Raw genomic sequence first — 19154 nt, forward strand, 5'->3', positions numbered from 1 at the left:
AAAATGTAGCTATATGCGGTGGAATATTTATAAAATACGCTCAGTAGAAGTCATTTGAAGTGATTTTACAAATTATGGACACAACTTGTCCGGAGGCATCGGTTGTCCTTTAAAGGGCAACCGACGTCACTTTTTTGTTTTTTAACTTACATCAGAAAAACGTTTTATAGCATCTAAAATACCCAAAACACACAGTATGATATTTTTATTCAAATGCAAAACACCAATAAAAATGACTTAAAGTGTCCAAAATCTGCAAAAAAATTGAGCTGCGAATTGGGCATTTTCAGAAAGTCCCGCCCCCAGTTCGTGACGTCACGCCAAGACGTCTTGCATTGCTGGAGAATAAAAACAATGGCTTCAGATTCGGATAATATGCTTTCTTGTTACTCATCCAGTTATGAATATGATTCAAATAGTTCTGAAGAGGAAAGCATACATGTTTGCAATCGAATAAAAAAAATATTCTGTGTCATTTTGAGGCAGACGGGCGGGGGGGAATGTCTCACCCAAAAAGAGGCAACAAAATGGCCACCGATCTGTGAGGAATGAAGCAGCCCGTTTCTACAGGCTGATAAATGATTTCCATGGAGGTTGGACTCCCTCTGCTGGCGGCTTTTGGATGTAACACACGGTTTTCAAAAAAAAACTACAGCAAGATACATTGACGTGATGGCAAGACGCTACAATGCGTCTTTTTTATGTCAGGAGACAGTCCTTTTCTGACGTCACGTGAGGACTCCTCACCAACTCAAAAACAAGACTTCCTGAATATTCAGCGCGAGTCTTAAAACGTAAAATATAGCTATATGTGGTGGAATCTTATTAAAATACGTTCAGTAGAAGTCATTTGAAGCCATTTTACAAATTATGGACACAACTTGTCCGGAGACGTCGGTTGTCCTTTAAGTGTTAGGTATCATCTGTATTATGCGTCTGAATCACTCATTAAGGCCGTAATATGGGTTATTCTGAGTTTTTTTTAAGTCAGGGTTGAAAATATTTGACAACACGCCAATCATGGTGTTGATCACACATTTTGTCAGCTCTGCCTGATAGCATTGACTGAAGACAGGGGTGCCAATTAGTCTGCAATTACATCTCACGGTCACGGGCCTTTGAGATTTTTTGACTTTTTTGTTCATTCATATTCAACAAACTTTTTCATCTGCAATTCTTTGATTGGCAAAGAATGGAAACCTGGACCGTGAGTAGAATCATTTTATGGGACAAGTGAGCTACAATAATGATGTTTCTGACATGTTGCAGAAGCACACCGCTGTGAACCTTGTGTCAGGTCACTCATAAAGTAAGGCAATGATTTCAATTTCACAAACTGTGTGCACGTGCAGTGTGTGCACAAAATAGCGGGTTGACAACAGTTCGTTAGATTCCTGAAGATAAAGATTTTGATCAAAAAAGGCTTGGCACCCCTGGCTTAGCGCTTAAAAACAAATAAAACACAATGGTGCATCACACCGTCGTGGGCGCTCACAGGCCTTGGATGCCTTGGATGACTACCAAGGACTGCCTCTATGGTGGCCGTCAATTTGTACGAATCACTCCGACTTTGTAAAGTTCTTGTCCTTTATGAAGCATCAATTTGACCATTTATGCCCGCCGGTGCAAGCTGCTTACTTTTAACACGTCTGCTGTCGTAGAATGCATCTCGATGAACTTGTTAAAACTAAGTCGTTTACTGCACTCATTTTTGCAACTCTTTACAACCATGAAGGAACCCTTGACGTTTAAAAAAAACAACAACTTGCGTTCAGTGAGATGGGCTGTTGGGTCCTGGCAGCTTGCACTAGACAATGTCATCAGCGGAGGATGTTTTTCCTGGTTTTTGAGAGATATAAATCATGTTTCAATCATGTTTCAATTGTTTGCCTTAGTTTCTTAATTGGTTTCTGCAGAGAATTTTCATTTCGGTGCATCACTAGAGTATACAGTGCCTGTTATCATGCTGGCACTGGTTTGCAATGAGTCTTTCCTTAAGACCAGTTATTGGGACACATTTTTTCATTTTATATATTCAACTTCCCCCAACATTGTGTATTGCTGGTAGCTTCACATTCAATCATGTCTACTAGGTATAAGTGACTTGAAAACCCAGCAAAAAGATGCAAGAAGTGTCATAATTAATCCATAATTAACCGACAACGATTCGAACAATCAGTTTTCTAATCCTCAGATTTTATCTTGTCAATAGATTTTTTTCTGGGACATCTGTCTACGCAAAAGTAGAATGATTATCACGTGTTTAATCCAAATAAGTATCTGCTTTTACTTTTGTAAACAATGACACAACAAATCCTTGAAGTTGTTTCAAAAAGATTGGGTGAATAGTATACTTTAATTCAAAAATGAAATTGTATTTGCTGCATTGATAATAAATTCTAAAAATGTTAAATAGTGACAATTACCACATTGAGGAAAAAAGATGGGTTTTGTCCGTTCATATTTCTTCCATTGGGGCAAAAATAAATGTCCATTTTCTTAACCTAATCAAGGATTGTATTCGAGAAAATTCACTTTTTCTTTAACGGGCACTCTGACATTTTCACTTCTGCCCGGCTGTGTCTTCATCGTGGATGTGATTCTCATTCATGTTGATTGTTTCTCCAGTATGCGAACATTATTTTTTTTTGGGGGGGGGGTGCTTCCTTAGGATCACAATTGATTCAACATAAATGGCACATGTAGTTGAAAAGAGATTAGCAAACCTGTGTTACTATCCTCCCGCTGAACAATTCAAGTACTGTGAGTACAATACTTGTGAGAATAAATCTTGCTCATATAGGATTCGAACAAGTTTCAGTAATACCTGTAATGCATTGAAGACTTTTCCAAAATGGCCTTATCAAGATTTTTTCAAGATGCCTTCTCATAATAAAAGGTCAAATTGATGAAACAAAAAATTGTGACAAGTTTAACGATAGGTGTTTTAATTTGCTTTTGAGTGATGTGACATTAGTAAACACAAGCTCCACAACTGTACACAGAAGAGAGATGTTATGCAGCCAACAAACATTACATTGAAAAAAAAGTTATTGAAATAGGCTGATCAAACCTTACTTGACCATTGCCTAATATTTTGCATGGCCACAATTCGGCTGCCAATCCAAAAACAGGCCAGCACTGACCCACTTTTTTTCGCTGAGTAAAATCTGAATCATTCTACATTACAGACGCTCGCCAACTTATGAACATTCGAGTTACGACGCTATGGTACATACAAACATTTTTGCGGGTACAGTACCGTATGTCGAAAAATGTTCGGACAGGTGCTGTAAGTGAGATTTTGTATTGCGCGCCTTTTTCCGGCCAAGCTCGTTGGCGATTTAGTGTGTACTGTGCTTCACGCGCACAGACACATTGGGGGTTTCAAGGGCTGGATGTTTACGCGACGGACACCAAGGCTGAACTGTTGCCAACGACTTCAGACCTCGATCTGCCGAGGTTGCTTACGATTGGCTGTGTAGAATATGTGGACGGGGAGGAAATCCTCGTCCAGTTGACACTCCAGGAGGATGCGATGCTTTACAAAAAGTAATGGCTGAATTACGTGCCAGCAGCTTCAGTAATCGCTTACTGCAAAACCAAGGATATATGTCGCCGTAATACAGTAGATGTGAATTTATTTTACGAATGTTAGTGTCAATGTTTTATACTTCCCCGTTCAGTGTTTGACTTCAACATACATTCCATACACAATATAGCGCTGAACCAACTTACGATCAAATTCACAATACCAACGACCGCTCGGAACGTATCTCGTTCGTAAGGTGGGGAGTGTCTGTATTAGGGATTAAAAAAAATACTGGAAGGCGGGTCATTTTAAGAAGAAAAAAAAAACATACAGTACATCTGCGAACCACACTTCCAAATATTCACTTGTCTTTCTTGCTCTCTGAAATTTGCTCCTGAGTGTCCGCATCAGGCTGTGCCTTCTCTTGATGGGAGTTTTGTTGCTTCTCTTCCTTCAAAGAACGACTCTTGTTCAATTTCTTGGATTTCTGGAAGCGTTCGTTGAGGTCAAACTCTCTGATGATGTTTTCCTAACCAGAGAAATAAATATAAGTGGCATAGTGGGGTAAATTGTTAGTTGTGTTACTCAATCTCAATGCAGCCATACCTCATTAAAAGTCCATGAAATGGCTCGGCCTTTACTGTCTACTGCTGGACGCCTCATAAGTTCTTGGCCACCTTGAAATAACACCAGTGAAGGAAGCTGCTTGGACAAGGGAGATGTGCTCACTTTGTACCTGGTCAAGACATTATCGCTTTATCAATCAGTTTAAAAGAGTTCCAAGGATGAGATTTAAATGAGTTTAATATTTGTAGTAATAAAAGTGGGCACAAACTAACTTTTTGGGGCACTTGGCTATCATATCGAAAAGAAGTTAAAATATGATACCTCTGTGAAACTTCTCCATAACGCCCAACATCCACCTTCCCAAACCTCAGACCAGCACAGTTGTACCTGCAGATAAAGATTACTCAAACACCTCAAAGCAGCAGAGCCGAGAACCTCAATGTTTTGTGACAATTGAGTGAAAAGTCCTCCCTTACTTAAGCGAAAGGTCAGCATAGACCGGAGCGAAAGACTGGCAGTCAGACGACCAGTTGGCGTAGAATTCAACAATCCAGGTGACACGGCTGTCTTTCTGCAGCTCCTCCTGATAGGAAAAAAAACAAAACACATTAAGTTTCAACAGATGAAACAAAAGTACATTTCCAGAATGCTTCATGTGGTATATCCAACTCACATCAATGGTCTTGTCACTGAAGTACTTGATGTACTCGGGGCCCACATATAGAGGAGGTTTGCAAGTCATAACAAATGCTGGGGAGAAAGAAAAAATACATTTGTAGTTGAGAGGGAGGTATATTTTAAATCCTGATCCTATTCCTTCAGAGGTTTACACCCGCTTAATCATTGAAGCTGTACAATGACTCAAGGAGAATATTACAGATGGTTGCGACAAAGCCACTGACCAACACACAAAGCGAGGTAGAGGATGCCGAGGCGAATGTCCAGTCGGAAGAAGAGGATGACGTTGGCCACTTTGCTGAACAGGAACAAGTTGCCAATGTGCTGCTCCAAGGTGACTGAAGATGTGGAAGAAAAGAAAAAGCTGATACAAGGTCAGAAGAGGACCTTCAAGGTTAATGTTTACACAACAGTGGACTGGTTTGTCATGAACTGCTTCCTGCATGTGGCAAGGGTTGCTTGGGGGTGATAACTGTGAAATGGTCATATAGTTGATCGCACATTGGTTAAACAGTCACACACATACAAAAAAATTACACAATTGGCCTCTTTTAGAGCAATTTCTAAAGTTGTTCTGCGGTTTTACTTGCTAGGTGAACAGTTTACCTTAAAGTAAATCATGTGGCAAGCACGTGAGAATTGGATGTCGAAATGTCAGCCGTGACAAGTTATCATTAAAAGCAAATGTCATCAAAGTTCTGCCAACTCAGATAACAATTGCAAGACAAAATCACTATCAAGCTACTTGCCCACTTTAGCATTTGAAAATATAGAAACGATTTTGGATTTTATGGACATTAAACCTTTTCCCGCTTGAGGTCATTTTCGTAAGAAAGCAACAAACAATCATTTCCAAAGTTCATGGCCCTATCTCTACCTACATCAATCTGAAAATATTGCCAAATATTTAGGATTCATGAACATTGTTTCTGCATTAAAATAAGTGACATTGGGCTGTCTGCGACAAGGAAGAAGGTGGTAATGTCCACAAGATCCAAAATATTGGTGCAGTTCTTTTGATATTTTCTGAGATTGGTGTGAATATGGGGAGAGGTCCTCATAGATTTTGGTGAAGATCAGCTTTTTTTTAATGGAAATAAAAATAGTTGATGCAAATAAAAAAAAACACACTAAATATTGGGGAAATTGTTTTGTTTACAATCTGATCAAATGTAACGACTGGTGGGAGTCGATTGATCTGTGCAGGGGCGGGGGTGAGAGAGGTTAATGAGACTTACTTGCTCTTCTGTTTTTCATCATGACTATTGCACTGAGGAACATGAGAATCTCCACTTCTCTCTGTATAAGAAAAGGGGCAAACATAGAATGTACGCGAAGCTCTTGGAAAGTAAAAAGACTCCTCGATATATATTTGTGTGCGTTCCACTAGCCGACCGAGGGGTGCGTACCCAGTCGAAGTCGCATGAGTTGCCGTCTTCACGCTGCGTCGCCAGGTGCTCGCACAAACCGGGAGTCTTTCGGACAGCTAAGAAAGCGATAGTCATGAAGAAGGAGGTGATGTAATAAGGTTTTAGCAGCCATTTGTAAATCTGGGGCAGGTGGTATAAGAAAGCGCAGACTCCGGTGATCAGACCCATTTTGGCCAAAAGGAGCTATCCAGCAGATGTCGAGGGTCAAGTGAAGGAAGTGACGGTGTATTGCTTCCGGATGGCCTCTGCGCATGCGCGAAGCAAATGGGGAATCGTGTGTTCTGGGCTTTGTGACGTGCAATAGTTTGGGCGCGTATTCCAAAATGAATACAGGAGAAATGGAGGACAATGAAAGCCCAACAGAAAAGCTGTCGAATGAAAATTCTGCCACAGAACGCCGCTCTGATGAATCTACGAAGGAGGTTTCACCAGAGGTTGTAAAATCAGAAGCAGTTCGTGACCTATCCTCAAATGACGAACCTCAAGGCAAGAGGTTGAAACTGTACAATGACGTAATTGACAAAAGCATCGAAGAGTTCATGGACTTTGCTCGGTGAGTTGTTGTTATTTGCTTTAAATAGCAGAGATTGCTACAGCGCTCTAGACATGTACAGTCTGTGTTTATATAGAATGTAGTTGTGTGGGTAACTCCCCGCGTCAGCTGTCACCTTTCTGTGGTGGAGGGGGTTTGTGTCCCAATGACACTTGAGGCAAAATTTTCTGAGTCTTTATCATGGCTGGCGAGGCACTGACGTCATCACAGTCAGATTTACAAACATGAACTCTACAGAGTAGCTTATTCACCATTTGATTGGCAACAGTTAACGTGTTTGTTTAAAATGTCATGTCAGTATACTTTATATAAACTGTAGCATATAAAATAAAAAATAAAAAAACGTGATTATCGTGTTACCTTTCCCACACTCACACCTATGGATAATAGTGTTTTATTAACCCGCCACGCATGTTTTTGGAATGTGGGCGAAAAACTGGGTACCTGGATAAAACCCACACGGGGATAGAGCGAACATGTAAACTCCACACAGGAAGCCTGAATAAAACCATGCACCTTTCTACAACACTGGAACAAATGTGCTAATCAGTCAAACACCGTGACGCCTGATCTGCCATGTTGATATGTAAAATGAACTAAGCTCAATCATTCAATGTGGTGGAACTATAAAAGCTGTGAGTATTGTCATACTCGATTGAAATACTATTATTTTAACACTTGTTCTCTGATTGAAAACCAGTTTTGACAGGTTTTCCAGCATGTTCCATCAGTTCTACAAAATGAACCGTCAAAGGATGGAAAATATTCATAAGAAGTTTGTAGACGAGTTGCAGAACGCTATAAATGTAAGCATACGTCACATACAAAGCATGTATATACACACAGAGGTTTTTTTAAATCATGATGTATTGTTTCTATACATAATACCTCAACCTTTCTTTCCTTGTTCAGGTTGATATAAGAAGACTGAATGAAGAAGCAAGTCTCGAATCCAAACTCAAAGAGCTGGACAAACTGGAAAGTGCTGCTAAAGACAGTCCAGATCCTGCATGGTTGGTACTCAAGTACACAGATTCAAACTGCTATTTTCTCCTTTTCTTGTAATATCGACTCATTTTGGTTGTTTTTTAGGCAAATGGGAAAATATTTGTTTTGTCCACTTCGGTGTCTTATTGTTTGGTACAATGTCGTACCATAAACTTTGACTAACTGTGTTGTGAGAATGCAATAATTGTCTGTATCTCAATTCATTTCGTTCTTTAGGCGGCCATCAGGGGTTCCGGAACAAGACCTTAGCAGCTTTATAATTCCCTACTATCAAAAGCAGGAGGCTTATTTGCGACGTGAGCTCAAAAAGATTCAAGCTGAGAATGCTGCCCTCGCACTGAAGGTTCAGGCTGGCAGGGAGAGGATTGCCCAGACCGAACAACGGATCTCAACAGCTGCTGCTGAGTGGGAGGTCAGAAAGAAGTGTATATTTAAGATGACTTCAGCATTGCATAGACTCTAGAAATTCCCTTTGTTTGTTTTTTTTCCTAACTGATGCATTCAGTGCCATTGCGTGGTCAAGTGGTTAGTATTTACAGGTCTTAGCTTTTGCATGCACTAGGGTACCACAGCACTAAAGTTGGGAATCAATACATTTATGTGCGAGCAGGGTTTTATGTTAACAGTGGCACAGTCACCTAAGTGCCTGGACTTAGGTGACTGTGCTGGGCCATCCAAACTTCAGTAACATCCCAACCGAGCCAGTACAAATTCCATACAGAAATACACGAAATTTAAAGAATGGCTTGAACAAGAGATAATGCAGAGAAAAATAAGTACAGTATCTGCACTATATTCACAGCCAGCTACCCTTGCAAGAGTCCTGGTACTGCCTCTTTATGTATTTATTTATCTATATAATTATTGGATTGGATATGATTGGATTGGATTTGCCTTTAATAGTCTCGCAGTGGAGAAATTTACATTTCACAGCAGCAAAGTTATGAAAGAAATGAAAGTAGAAAAGCAAAACACAGGTTTTTATTTATCTATTTAAATATTTGTTTGTTTGTTTGTTTGTTTGTTTTAACAAGGGAATGAGTCTTCACATGAATGATGCTCCACTTTTCCCTCTATTTTTATTGACTATTATTTGTGTGTTTTTCTGTATTTGCAGGCATCAGCTACCAAAATCGGAAGTCTGGCATCTTCATTATGCCCCGCAGGTGTGTTTGATGTATGATTTCCAAAATGATCAACTGGATTAACTAATTTAACTATATACATTTGTCATTATTTTTTTCCAATAAAGTAAAACCGATGGGAAAAGGTGGTCTTGTGTTTTCTATAACCGCGTGCGCACACTGACCAAGTATTACGGTATGCTGCCAGTTTACTCATGGTATTACGTGAGAACGTCACAAAAGACCAGATAACATTTCAATAAGCAGCAACAACAACGCTTTCTGTAAACCCGTAACCTGTTTACAGCTCCATAATTCTAACAACAGTGACAAGTATGACGGAAATGTTCTCCACTTTATTCGGTCAAAATGAAACTCAGGGACCTCCAGGTTCATCTTCCCTCGGATTCGGACCTGGGAAACCTCCGCCGCCGCTCCCGCAAAATCAAGGCTCTGTGGCGGGGCAAATACAACCGCAGCTCGGGGATGATGGGCCTCCTATGCGAAAGTCCGGAGCGATGAATGAACCATTCTACCTTTTACGAGAACTACCCGGTAATGTATCATTGCACGATTTTTACTTGATTGAAGAGTGTTTTCTGCTTTTGGCGGGGCGATGACAATAACAGATGCCTTCATCAAAGTAGTTTATAATCAATCTTCTTACGAACAATTGCTCCGTTTACCTTTATACCACATTTGTCATGTTTGTATTCACCGCTTCAACATATAAATGTTGGCGTCCCCAGACGCATCTAGTGTTTATTGTACGATAATAGACAAAATAATTTTGAAGTGTAATATATGCATGTCAATGTGGACTTTTTAGTTGGGAACGAGTTAACTGGGAATACCAACCTCATCACGCACTACAACCTGGAACACGCCTACAACAAATTCTGTGGGAAAAAGGTAAAGGAGAAGCTCAGCAACTTTCTACCAGAATTACCAGGTAGGCTATAGACGGACGGCTGTAACACTAATCATCAAAAGTTGGGAATGTTAACCTTTCAGCATTATGTTCGTTTATTCTTACTGTTAGTTTGATCCACCACGTATATATATGGATTAAGCTCCATGAATCTGTGGCAGCACAAACGAGACATCCATCTGTTTTCCGTAATGTTTGACCTCATTATGGTCACAGGATTATGGTCACAGGTGATCTTAGCCAAAGCACCCCAGGTGACTTTGGACCAGAAGTGAGGTACACCCCACACTAGTCGTGAACCGAATGCAGGGCTCGTGTAGCTCAACAATCATTCACACACACTTTCACTCCTATTCACTTCCTATTGTCAAATTCAAATCTGCAGGTAACATTGCATTTCATGTTTTGGAGCGTGAGTGTAAGATATAGAACAGGGCTGTCCAAAAGTCTGTTGTCAAGGACCTCTATCCTGCCAGTTTTCCATCCCTCATTACTGCAGCACACCTGATTCAACCGTCGTGTTGAAGGCCCGAACTCGACACGCCGGCCTGATGTACATACCTAATTTTAATGTGCAGCTTCGGCTGTTCAACAGTCCGGAATGTCTAATTTGTCGTATTTTACACTTCAAAGTGCTTGATGCCTGAGAAGAGTGACAAATATTTCCACGTATCGTGTTTTCATATTTATAAATAATGACATATTATTCCCATTGACACTCTGCATAGAGGATAATTTTTGCTTCCATTTTAAAATGTACGGCACTGAATATTTACAGCAAAAATTTTAATGTGAAATTTAATCTTGCTTTCAATTTAAGTTTCCCCATCATTTGTAAGCACGTCGTGAGTGCAGGTACGAGCTGCGATGTTTCCTCAAAGTCAAATGTACTGTCATTGTAATTGTCTTCATTTTGAATTTTGCAAATACTTGACCTAATTCAAGATGCAAGGTAATTAAGATCATATCAGCGCTCTTACTTGGATTGGATTGGATTGGATTGGATTTGCCTTTATTAGTCTCACAGTGGAGAAATTTACATTTTACAGCACTTGCTGCACTTGCTGGTGCAATGTAGTTGATGAGCTATACAATGAAACGATAGGAAAGAGTAGTTGAAGCTAGACTAAGAGCAGAAGTGAACATTTGTGAGCAGCAGTATGGCTTCATGCCAAAAAAGAGTACGACACATACAGTGTTTGCTTTAAGAATGCTGATAGAGAAGTACAGAGAAAAGTCAAAAGGAATTGCATTGTGTCTTTGTAGATCTGGAGAAAGCGTATGACAGGGTGTCCAGAGAAGAGTTATGGTGTTGCATGAGGAAGTCTGGATTGACAGAAAAGTATGTCAGTGCGGTCGGTGTAAGACATGTATCATGATTGTGAGACAGTTGTGAGGTGTGCTGTCGGTGTGAAGGAGGCATTCAAGGTGAAGGTGGGACTCCATCAGGGGTCAGCTCCGAGCGCCTTCTTATTCGCGATGGTGATGGACAAGGTGACAAGAATCTCCTTGGACCACGATGTTTGCAGATGACATTGTGATCTGTAGCGAGAACGGGGAACAGGTAGGGGAGAAACTAGAGATGTGGAGATATGCCCTGGAAAAGAGAGGAATGAAGATCAATCGCAGCAAGACGGAATATACGTGTGTGAATGAGAGGGATCCAAGTGCAAGAGTGATGCTACAGGGAGAAGAGATAAAGAAGGTGGAGGATTTCGAGTACAGTACTTGGGGTCAACTGTCCAGAGCAGTGGAGAGTGTGGAAAAGATGTGAAGAAGCATGTCCAGGCAGGCTGGAACGGCTGGAGAAAAATGTCAGGTGTGATGTGTGATAGAAGGGTTCCAGCTAGGATGAAAGGAAAGGTGTATAAAACGGTGGTGAGACCAGCCATGATGTTTGGACTGGAGACAGTGCCACTGAAGAAAAGACAGGAAGCACAGCTGGACGTAGCAGAGCTGAAGATGTTGAGGTTTTCTTTGGGAGTGACCAGGTTGGATAGGGTCAAGAATGAGTACATGAGAGGGACAACTCATATTAGAGGCTTTGGAGAAAAAGTCAGAGAGGCCAGACTGAGATGGTTTGGACATGTCCAGAGGAGAGAGAGAGTGACTATATCGGGAGAAGGATGCTGAGCCTTGAACTGCCGAGCAGGAGAACCAAAGGAAGGCCTGAGAGGAGGTTTATGGATGTTGTCAAAGAGGACACGAAGGTAGCTGGTGTGAGAGAAGAGTATGCACAAAACCGGGTTAGATGGAGGACATTGATTCGCTGTGGCGACCCCTGAAGGGAAAAGCCGAAAGAAAAAGAAGAAGAAAAAGACTTGCTGGTGCAATGTGCTGCAATTAACGTATGATCTGATAAATTCACTAATCACTACTATTGGTGACAAGTCAATGAGCAAAATAGATGCTTGTGTTAGCCCTATGGAATACTAACATCTCTCTCTCTCTCCCTTTTTGTCATAGGTATGATCGACTGTCCCGGGAATCAAGATGGCAGCTCCTTGCGATCCCTGATCGATAAGCCACCAGTGTCTGGAAACTCCTTCAGCCCACTCACCGGCGCTTTGCTAACAGGCTTCAGACTACACACCGGGCCGGTAATGAATGAAACCATTGAGCTGGGCCACGCCGCAATGTATATCACAATGACAACCAAGTTGTTGCCATTTATCATCTGCGGCAAACTGATTAAGACGTCAAATAAGCTTGATTTCATGGGCAAAAGCTTTCACTTCTCTTCTGTCGCACCGTTGCCACCAGGTGGCAGACTGACCAACACTTCAGGGAATGGAATCACAATTCATGGTAACCTACATAACAACCTTGCAACGCAAAATTAAATCTACTCGATCAAAGAGCATAAATAGCGAGGTAGTTGAATGAAAACATGCAAAAAACAAAGGATACTTTGTTGAAAAATAATAAATTAACAAAAAAAACAATTGTTAATACTGCAGTATTTACAAAAATAAAACAAATAATAATACATTACATTTTAAGCGCCTTTCAAAGCTCTCAAGGACACTTTACAGTCACAGACAAGCATAGGTACTATAATAAATAAAATACAATCACAAATAAAATACAATTATAAATAGAAACGAGAGCGAACTACACAGAAAATGTGATTTTTAAATCGGTGGGTTTTGAGATGGGACTTGAAGGTGGGAAGAGAATCGATGTTACGAATGTTGGGAGGAAGCGGGTTCCAAAGTTTGGGGGCAGAGCGGCTGAAAGCTCTGTCCCCCATCGTGCTGAGGCGGGGGACGGGGCACAGGCGGAGGGAGGAAGAGGATCTGAGGGAATGAGAAGGAATAGAAATTTGAAGGTCAGATAAGTATGGGGGGGCAAGGTTATGGATCGCTTTAAATGTATAAAGAAGAATTTTAAAGTTGATAATAAACAATGCATTCGCACGTGCGTTTTTTTTTTTTATTTTGAGCAACATCAAAACAATCATTTTTTAAAAAGTGATTCCAATAACTGAAGGGCTGAGATGTCCCTAAAATATTTGATGGGATGCTTAGGCCACCTGCGGCCACGTAGTCTGCACGTCGCGGCGCTGCCGCACCGAGTGGTTTAGCGACAAGCTTTAGCTGGTTTTGACTGCCTGCGAAACACATTGCGGTTTCATTGATAACTCAGTAGTCCCAACCTCCGTCTCGTTCCTGTGGCGGTGATTAGTCAACATTTCTGAAAAATATTGTTTGCAAGAAGGTATTATGATGAGTAATGAGCAGAGGGAAAGCCAGAGAAACCAGAATAATTGGTGAGATAACGTAATGACATTGCAAACGACTGGAATTAACAACAGTGGGCTAGAAGATGAAACCTATTATTGCAAATTTTACTAATTTAATTGTGTTTTAATTTTGAGATCAGCAAAATAAATCTTCTCCAAATGACATTTATTTTGATTGATACCTTTATTTGTGCAAAAAAATATGGAAGCTGCTCTGCTTCTGTTCACATTTGCTAACTTTATGTGGCAGAACTATATGTTCTGCCTGTGCTTGCGTGGGTTGTCTTCCTGCTACATTCTGAAATCCCGCATGTCAGGTTCATTGAAATATAACCCGTAGGTGTGAATGTAAGTTTGTTTGCCCTCCCGACTGTGTGTGTGTGTGTGTGTGTGTGTGTGTGTCATCGTGCTTTAAAAAGAATGAAATCCAATTTACAAAGCTTGTGGATCTGTATGTTTGTTTCCATCCCAGCTCCCAGAACAGTACCGCCTGATGCACATCCAGCCGCCAAAGAAGAAGAGCAAGCACAAGCATAAACACCATCGCCCGCAGGATCCATTGCCACAAGGTAGGACAGGACACCCACCTAGCAGACGTACTCGCACCAATCAGTGTTTTTTGAAAGATGCCTTTTCATCTGGAACTTTTGCCACGCAGCAGAAACGCCATCAGACACCGACCCCAAGAAAAAGAAGAAAAAAAGGGACGATGATCCAGATCGTAAGAAGAAGAAAAAAGATAAGAAAAAGAAGAAGGTAAGGAACAAAATCACATCGATTAAAAAGACCATAACTTAGAATCCCTTAATTTTCTCAAAACCTGGCAGTGCAATTTGTCATCCAGTGCACTTTATGGATCCTGGCTTTTTAGTTGATCATCTTTATTTCAAATTCCTTTCTATTGTATTCAGGGCCTCGTTCTGGGTCCGCATCTGATCGTTAGCAGGCGTCTGTTTTCGTCAAGTCGGAGTTGCAACTACTTTTTGCATCTGTCTTCTAAGAATTGGATTGGATTGGATTTGCCTTTATTAGTCTCGCAGTGGAGAAATTTACATTTCACAGCAGCAAAGTTATGAAAGAAATGAAAGTAGAAAAGCAAAACATAGGAGCTGCTGTAAAGGCAGCCACTCTCGCGGCGCCCCTAATAATAATGGTAAATGTAGTCCTAAGGCCCGCTGTATGGCATTTTGACTCCTTTTTTCCTGATGCGAGCACTTTGCAATGGTTTAGCATTGCTCAGCTGAGCGCAGAAATGTGTTTCATCAACCGTCCTCCACCATCAAGACAGAATGCGTTGTTCACATAAAAAAAGTGAATATTCCCAATATATTATTCTGCCAAGGTTAACTTAAGTTGCAAAATCAGCCAGAGTGTTTGATTGAATGAGGCCTTTTCCATATCGATGCCCTAAAGTATTGCACATCTCGAGGGGTACTGACATGCCTCCGTGTCGGACGTCTTCAGTGATATTGTTGATGTTCATGGAATTTGTTCCTCCCCCTTCCTCCAGAACCGCCACAGCCCCGATCATACTGGCTTGGGTGGCTTGCAACCCAACAGCAGCAGCCTCAGATAGGCCCCGGGTCCACGTGCGCATGCCTCAGAGTGACAGTGCCCTGTTTGTCACACTTGTGAGTGTTGCACAGATACTTGCACTATTCAAAGTGTGCTATTGTGTACGAAAAGATGGACTGGAAACTACAAATCCTTTCGTGGTGCATTCAGGAGCACTGGTCACGATACTTGGGACTCTTCTTGAGGGAAAGTTGTGAGCTCTGTGTCACTCTTTGACTTTGTCGTAATCATGTTTCCCCCCATTTCCAACCCAAATATGTAAATCTTTGTTTTTCTCATTAAAGCACGCTTCAAAATCTGCCTCCTCGCAGCTTAGATTTCAGGCACGTGCAGTCATGTCCAAAATGATTCATCATTAAGATGAGTCTAAATTCAACTTCAAGTCACAACGTGGGCAGGCTATGAATGATTTGGGGTTTACCTGTTCAAACATTGACACCGAGCCACATTGCTATGAATTTCTGGGCCAAAGTGTTTTGGAGCAATTGTAAATAAAACCTTTTTGACAGAAAGTCTTGTTTCATCCATCTTTTTATTTATAAAATGTACAAGCTGGTCAAGTGATTGTTTCTTAATTACTTCAAGCGGGATTACATTAGCAACAGTGCATGATTGATGATATACAGGTTAATGTAAAGGACAGACGTTTTGATTAAATATCCTGTGCAAAACCAGCCCTTCCTGACAACAGATTATAGTTTCTTTCACTCTTAATAGCTGATTGAACACTCCAAATGTTCAGACAGAAGGAATACTAAATCAATACCACTGACACTTATGTTACATGCTCATGTGTGTTTCACCCCTTTGTGTGATCCAGTTTTTTTTTTTTTTTTAATTGCAAGTGCAGCGTACAGTCACTAATACATAGGATTTACTTTGGCACAGTTTTGCTCAAGTCTGCGTCGCCATGGAGCCACACAATGCATCTCTTGCATATACTGTACTTAGAATAGGAAAAAAAAGGTAAAATCATCACATCACAGCAGCCTGATAATCAACATGTAAGGACCTTGAAATGCATTGTGTCAAAACAAATCATCCTTGACAAAGTGATTGCACGAGTCCAAACTGTACATTGTCCAACGTTCCAGCAGACTTGAGCAGTCTTTCATCATGCAATCTAATCAAACTATACAAAACTCCCGCTGATGAAGCACAGCAAGCACCTCTGCTGAAACACTGCAACATACTGGACACAGACCGTATATAATAGAGCAACTAGAACATGATATGAAATACAAAACAAAAGTATATACAGAAAGTCAATTGTTTTGGCTGGTTTGTTACTCGCGAATCAACACGACATGACAAGAAAAGCAACATGGCAAAGCATACGCAGGTGATTATCTTGGCACACTACAAAACATTTGCTGGACCAGCAAACGCTTCCCTTTTAAATTCTACCACAGCTATAGTATAAAAACACTTTAAATACATTTGTTATACACACTCATTTCTGTGCATAAAGCGGTACAAAGTGTTAAATGACGTTAACACATACCGTGTGTTTGGGTTGAATAATCAGTCTAGGCATTTTATGGTTAAAGGACAACTGACGTCTCCGGACAAGTTGTGTCCATAATTTGTAAAATGGCTTCAAATGACTTCTACTGAGCGTATTTTACAAAGATTCCACCGCATATAGCTATATTTTACGTTTTAAGACTCGCGCTGAATATTCAGGAAGTCTTGTTTTTGAGTTGGTGACGAGTCCGTACGTGATGTCACTGAAGGAACGCCCGACCGAAAAAAGGACACAGTGTAGCAGTCCATCCATCACGTCAATGCATTTTGCTGTACTTTTGGTCTGAAAACGTCATGTAGGAGCAAAAAGCCGCCAGAAGAGGGCGACCAAGCTCCATGTAAGGAATTAATCAGCCTGTGGAAATGGGCTGATTAATTACTTACAGGAGCTTTGTCACCATTTTCTGCCTCTTTTTGTGCCACATTTCCTGCCCCCAGATACCTCAAAATGCCATGGAATAAATTCTTTAATCGATTGTAAACATGTATGCTTTCATCTTCAGAACTATTTGAATCATATTCATAACTGGATGAGTAACAAGAAAGCATATTCTCCAAATCTGAAGCCATTGTTTTGATTCTCGAGCAAGGAAAGACGTCTTCCCGTGACACCACGAACATGGGGGCGGGACCTTCTGAAACTGGCCACTTCCGGTTTCAAATTGAAGTACTTTTTAGACACTTTAAGTCATTTTTATTGATGTTTTGCATTTGACTAAAAATATACTGCGCCTTTTGGGTATTTTAGATGCTATAAAACGTTTTTCTGATGTCAGTTAGGAAACAAAAAAGTGACGTCAGTTGTCCTTTAAATCAACTCCACCTTAATATGAAAGCACAAGGAGCAAACAATGCACTGACTCAAGGTACTTTTTGGATTGGGGAACTAATATTTTCTCCTGTTAAAAAAAGTGAGGATGGACGAATGATGCTGTCACCTGTAAAGCGACGACAAAATGAAATGGAGGAGGTAGATATGGTGTCGCTGCAAACGAGCCAAGTTGCAGAGTTAAAATGATAGTTTCCTCCCTTCGGTACCTTTATGAATTGGATCTCAGTGGAAACAGCATGATTACAAAATTAAATAATGCACTAAAACTTCATTCAGTACTTTCTATGAACAACCCTGGGGGGAAAAAAACATTTCTACTCTTGCTCTTTGTTTTTAGCGAAGATTGCAATGATTTATCTTTGAAAGCGTGAGTCGTGTTTCAAGTACCGTGATGTCCGCAGTGTAATGCCGAGAACGCATCGGGGCGGACGTGTGCGTTGTTTGAGTAGAACCCATTTATGGCTTTGGATCACGCTCATTTGGCTCTGTAACAATAACAACCTCCATAAATAATGACCAAAAATGGTGACAGTTTGCGCCCACATCACACCACAGCGTGAACGTGGCTTACACTCAGTCAATGCAAAGCGCGGGCAGGCGAACGGGCTGGCGGGCGGGGCAGCGATCCTCGGGGCCGGCCAGGAAGAGGAAATCCAATCTTAATCTATGATATGGTTAACAATAACCTCCAAAAATATTTGACACTGCTGATTTTGAAGAGACACACAAAATCCTTGCTCCCGTCGGTGGTTTTTAACCCTCGACGACCGCCTGGCCATTGCCGCGGTGCTTGTAACCATTGGCCTCTGCGTGGTTGAGCGCTTGCATCTCCTGGCCGGTGGCCCTCTTGTTTCGGGCCTCTTTTTCCCTCATTAGGGATCTGCGGTGGAAAAACAGGTAACCAGGCAACAGGAAGCCGGCCAGCGAGAGGATCAGCAGGCCCACGTTGATCTGAGTGGAGAATATAAATGTCTGGGTTCATGTAGCGCCATGTCATGAAAACCAAAGCTGTTACAAAAATGTACCTTCTGCCACTTTCTGTAAGAATATTAATGTGTTTATTTGCCTTTCACTGGCTGTCGCTGGCATAGATAGACTAAAGATGGATCCAATTCAGTAAAATCCAGTCCTGTGTTTCTATTTTTTTCCTACTGAAGCCATACAGACAATAGACAGAAGTTATCATGTTTAAAAGTTTCATCCTGTTAAATGCTTAGTTGCCCCAACATGTGGAACTACAATACACAGTGGCTTCTTGTGCACTTTGTTAAAAAAAGACTTAGCATGTTGACCTGTCATTCTTGGGTAAGAAATCTAGGCTTGGGCGGAAGGGAGTATTTGATACACTCTTGCTTTAGAAGCTATCATTAACCAGGTTACAAATCCATCAGTTCATGCAAAGGCCACCCATTAAAATATCTACGTTCTGTTGGTTTATGGAGGTTGGTGCTTGAGGACGACTTGGAAGAGTGTCCATGAGACGTCCCGGGGTGTGGTGTTCAAATCAAGAAGGCTGTGTTTTACTAATGTATCACTTAAATGTGCATATATTATCAAGAAATAGCTTGGCACAGGGCTGGTAAGGGCGGGCATCAATCAAAGAAGCCCACATGAAATGGCTTCTTGAAAACTGCGCCCCCTACTGGCAGTGA

General features: G+C 41.1%; 4 protein-coding genes across 6 annotated transcripts in view; 2 read left to right on the top strand and 2 right to left on the bottom strand.

Annotated features, from left to right (window-relative positions):
• Positions 1-2927: 2927 nt before the first annotated feature.
• LOC148901487 (thioredoxin-related transmembrane protein 2-B-like) lies at positions 2928-6444 on the bottom strand. Its single transcript, XM_088987888.1, has 8 exons — positions 6187-6444; positions 6016-6076; positions 5002-5115; positions 4773-4849; positions 4576-4682; positions 4421-4486; positions 4139-4268; positions 2928-4061 (listed from the first exon to the last, which is right to left on the bottom strand). Exons 1-8 carry the CDS (start codon positions 6373-6375, stop codon positions 3894-3896), a joined length of 912 nt encoding a protein of 303 aa, XP_088844014.1. The 5' UTR covers positions 6376-6444; the 3' UTR covers positions 2928-3893.
• Positions 6445-6458: 14 nt separating this feature from the next.
• pmf1 (polyamine modulated factor 1) lies at positions 6459-9029 on the top strand. The gene is made up of 5 exons (XM_088987902.1): positions 6459-6760; positions 7461-7566; positions 7673-7773; positions 7985-8180; positions 8886-9029. Exons 1-5 carry the CDS (start codon positions 6459-6461, stop codon positions 8949-8951), a joined length of 771 nt encoding a protein of 256 aa, XP_088844028.1. The 3' UTR covers positions 8952-9029.
• A 106-nt stretch (positions 9030-9135) lies between these two features.
• med19a (mediator complex subunit 19a) lies at positions 9136-15655 on the top strand. 2 transcript variants are annotated; one of them, XM_088988421.1, is made up of 6 exons: positions 9136-9447; positions 9722-9844; positions 12290-12423; positions 14041-14137; positions 14227-14324; positions 15079-15655. In XM_088988421.1, exons 1-6 carry the CDS (start codon positions 9228-9230, stop codon positions 15142-15144), a joined length of 738 nt encoding a protein of 245 aa, XP_088844547.1. In that variant the 5' UTR covers positions 9136-9227; the 3' UTR covers positions 15145-15655. The 2 variants fall into 2 exon arrangements, with proteins under 2 accessions (XP_088844547.1, XP_088844555.1); XM_088988429.1 differs by having other exon boundaries at positions 14230-14324.
• Position 15656: 1 nt separating this feature from the next.
• Positions 15657-19154, bottom strand: part of slc43a1a (solute carrier family 43 member 1a) — a 73711-nt gene continuing 70213 nt past the window's right edge. For both annotated transcript variants that reach the window (XM_088988387.1, XM_088988377.1), the window contains exon 15: positions 15657-18453. In XM_088988387.1, coding sequence (XP_088844513.1) covers positions 18256-18453 — 198 coding nt within the window. In that variant the 3' untranslated portion in view covers positions 15657-18255. The remainder of the gene's footprint in view (positions 18454-19154) is intronic.

Source organism: Hippocampus bargibanti, linkage group LG02 (assembly GCF_051943395.1).
Source record: "Hippocampus bargibanti isolate YZ-2025 linkage group LG02, ASM5194339v1, whole genome shotgun sequence".
Classification (NCBI taxonomy): Eukaryota; Metazoa; Chordata; class Actinopteri; order Syngnathiformes; family Syngnathidae; genus Hippocampus; species Hippocampus bargibanti.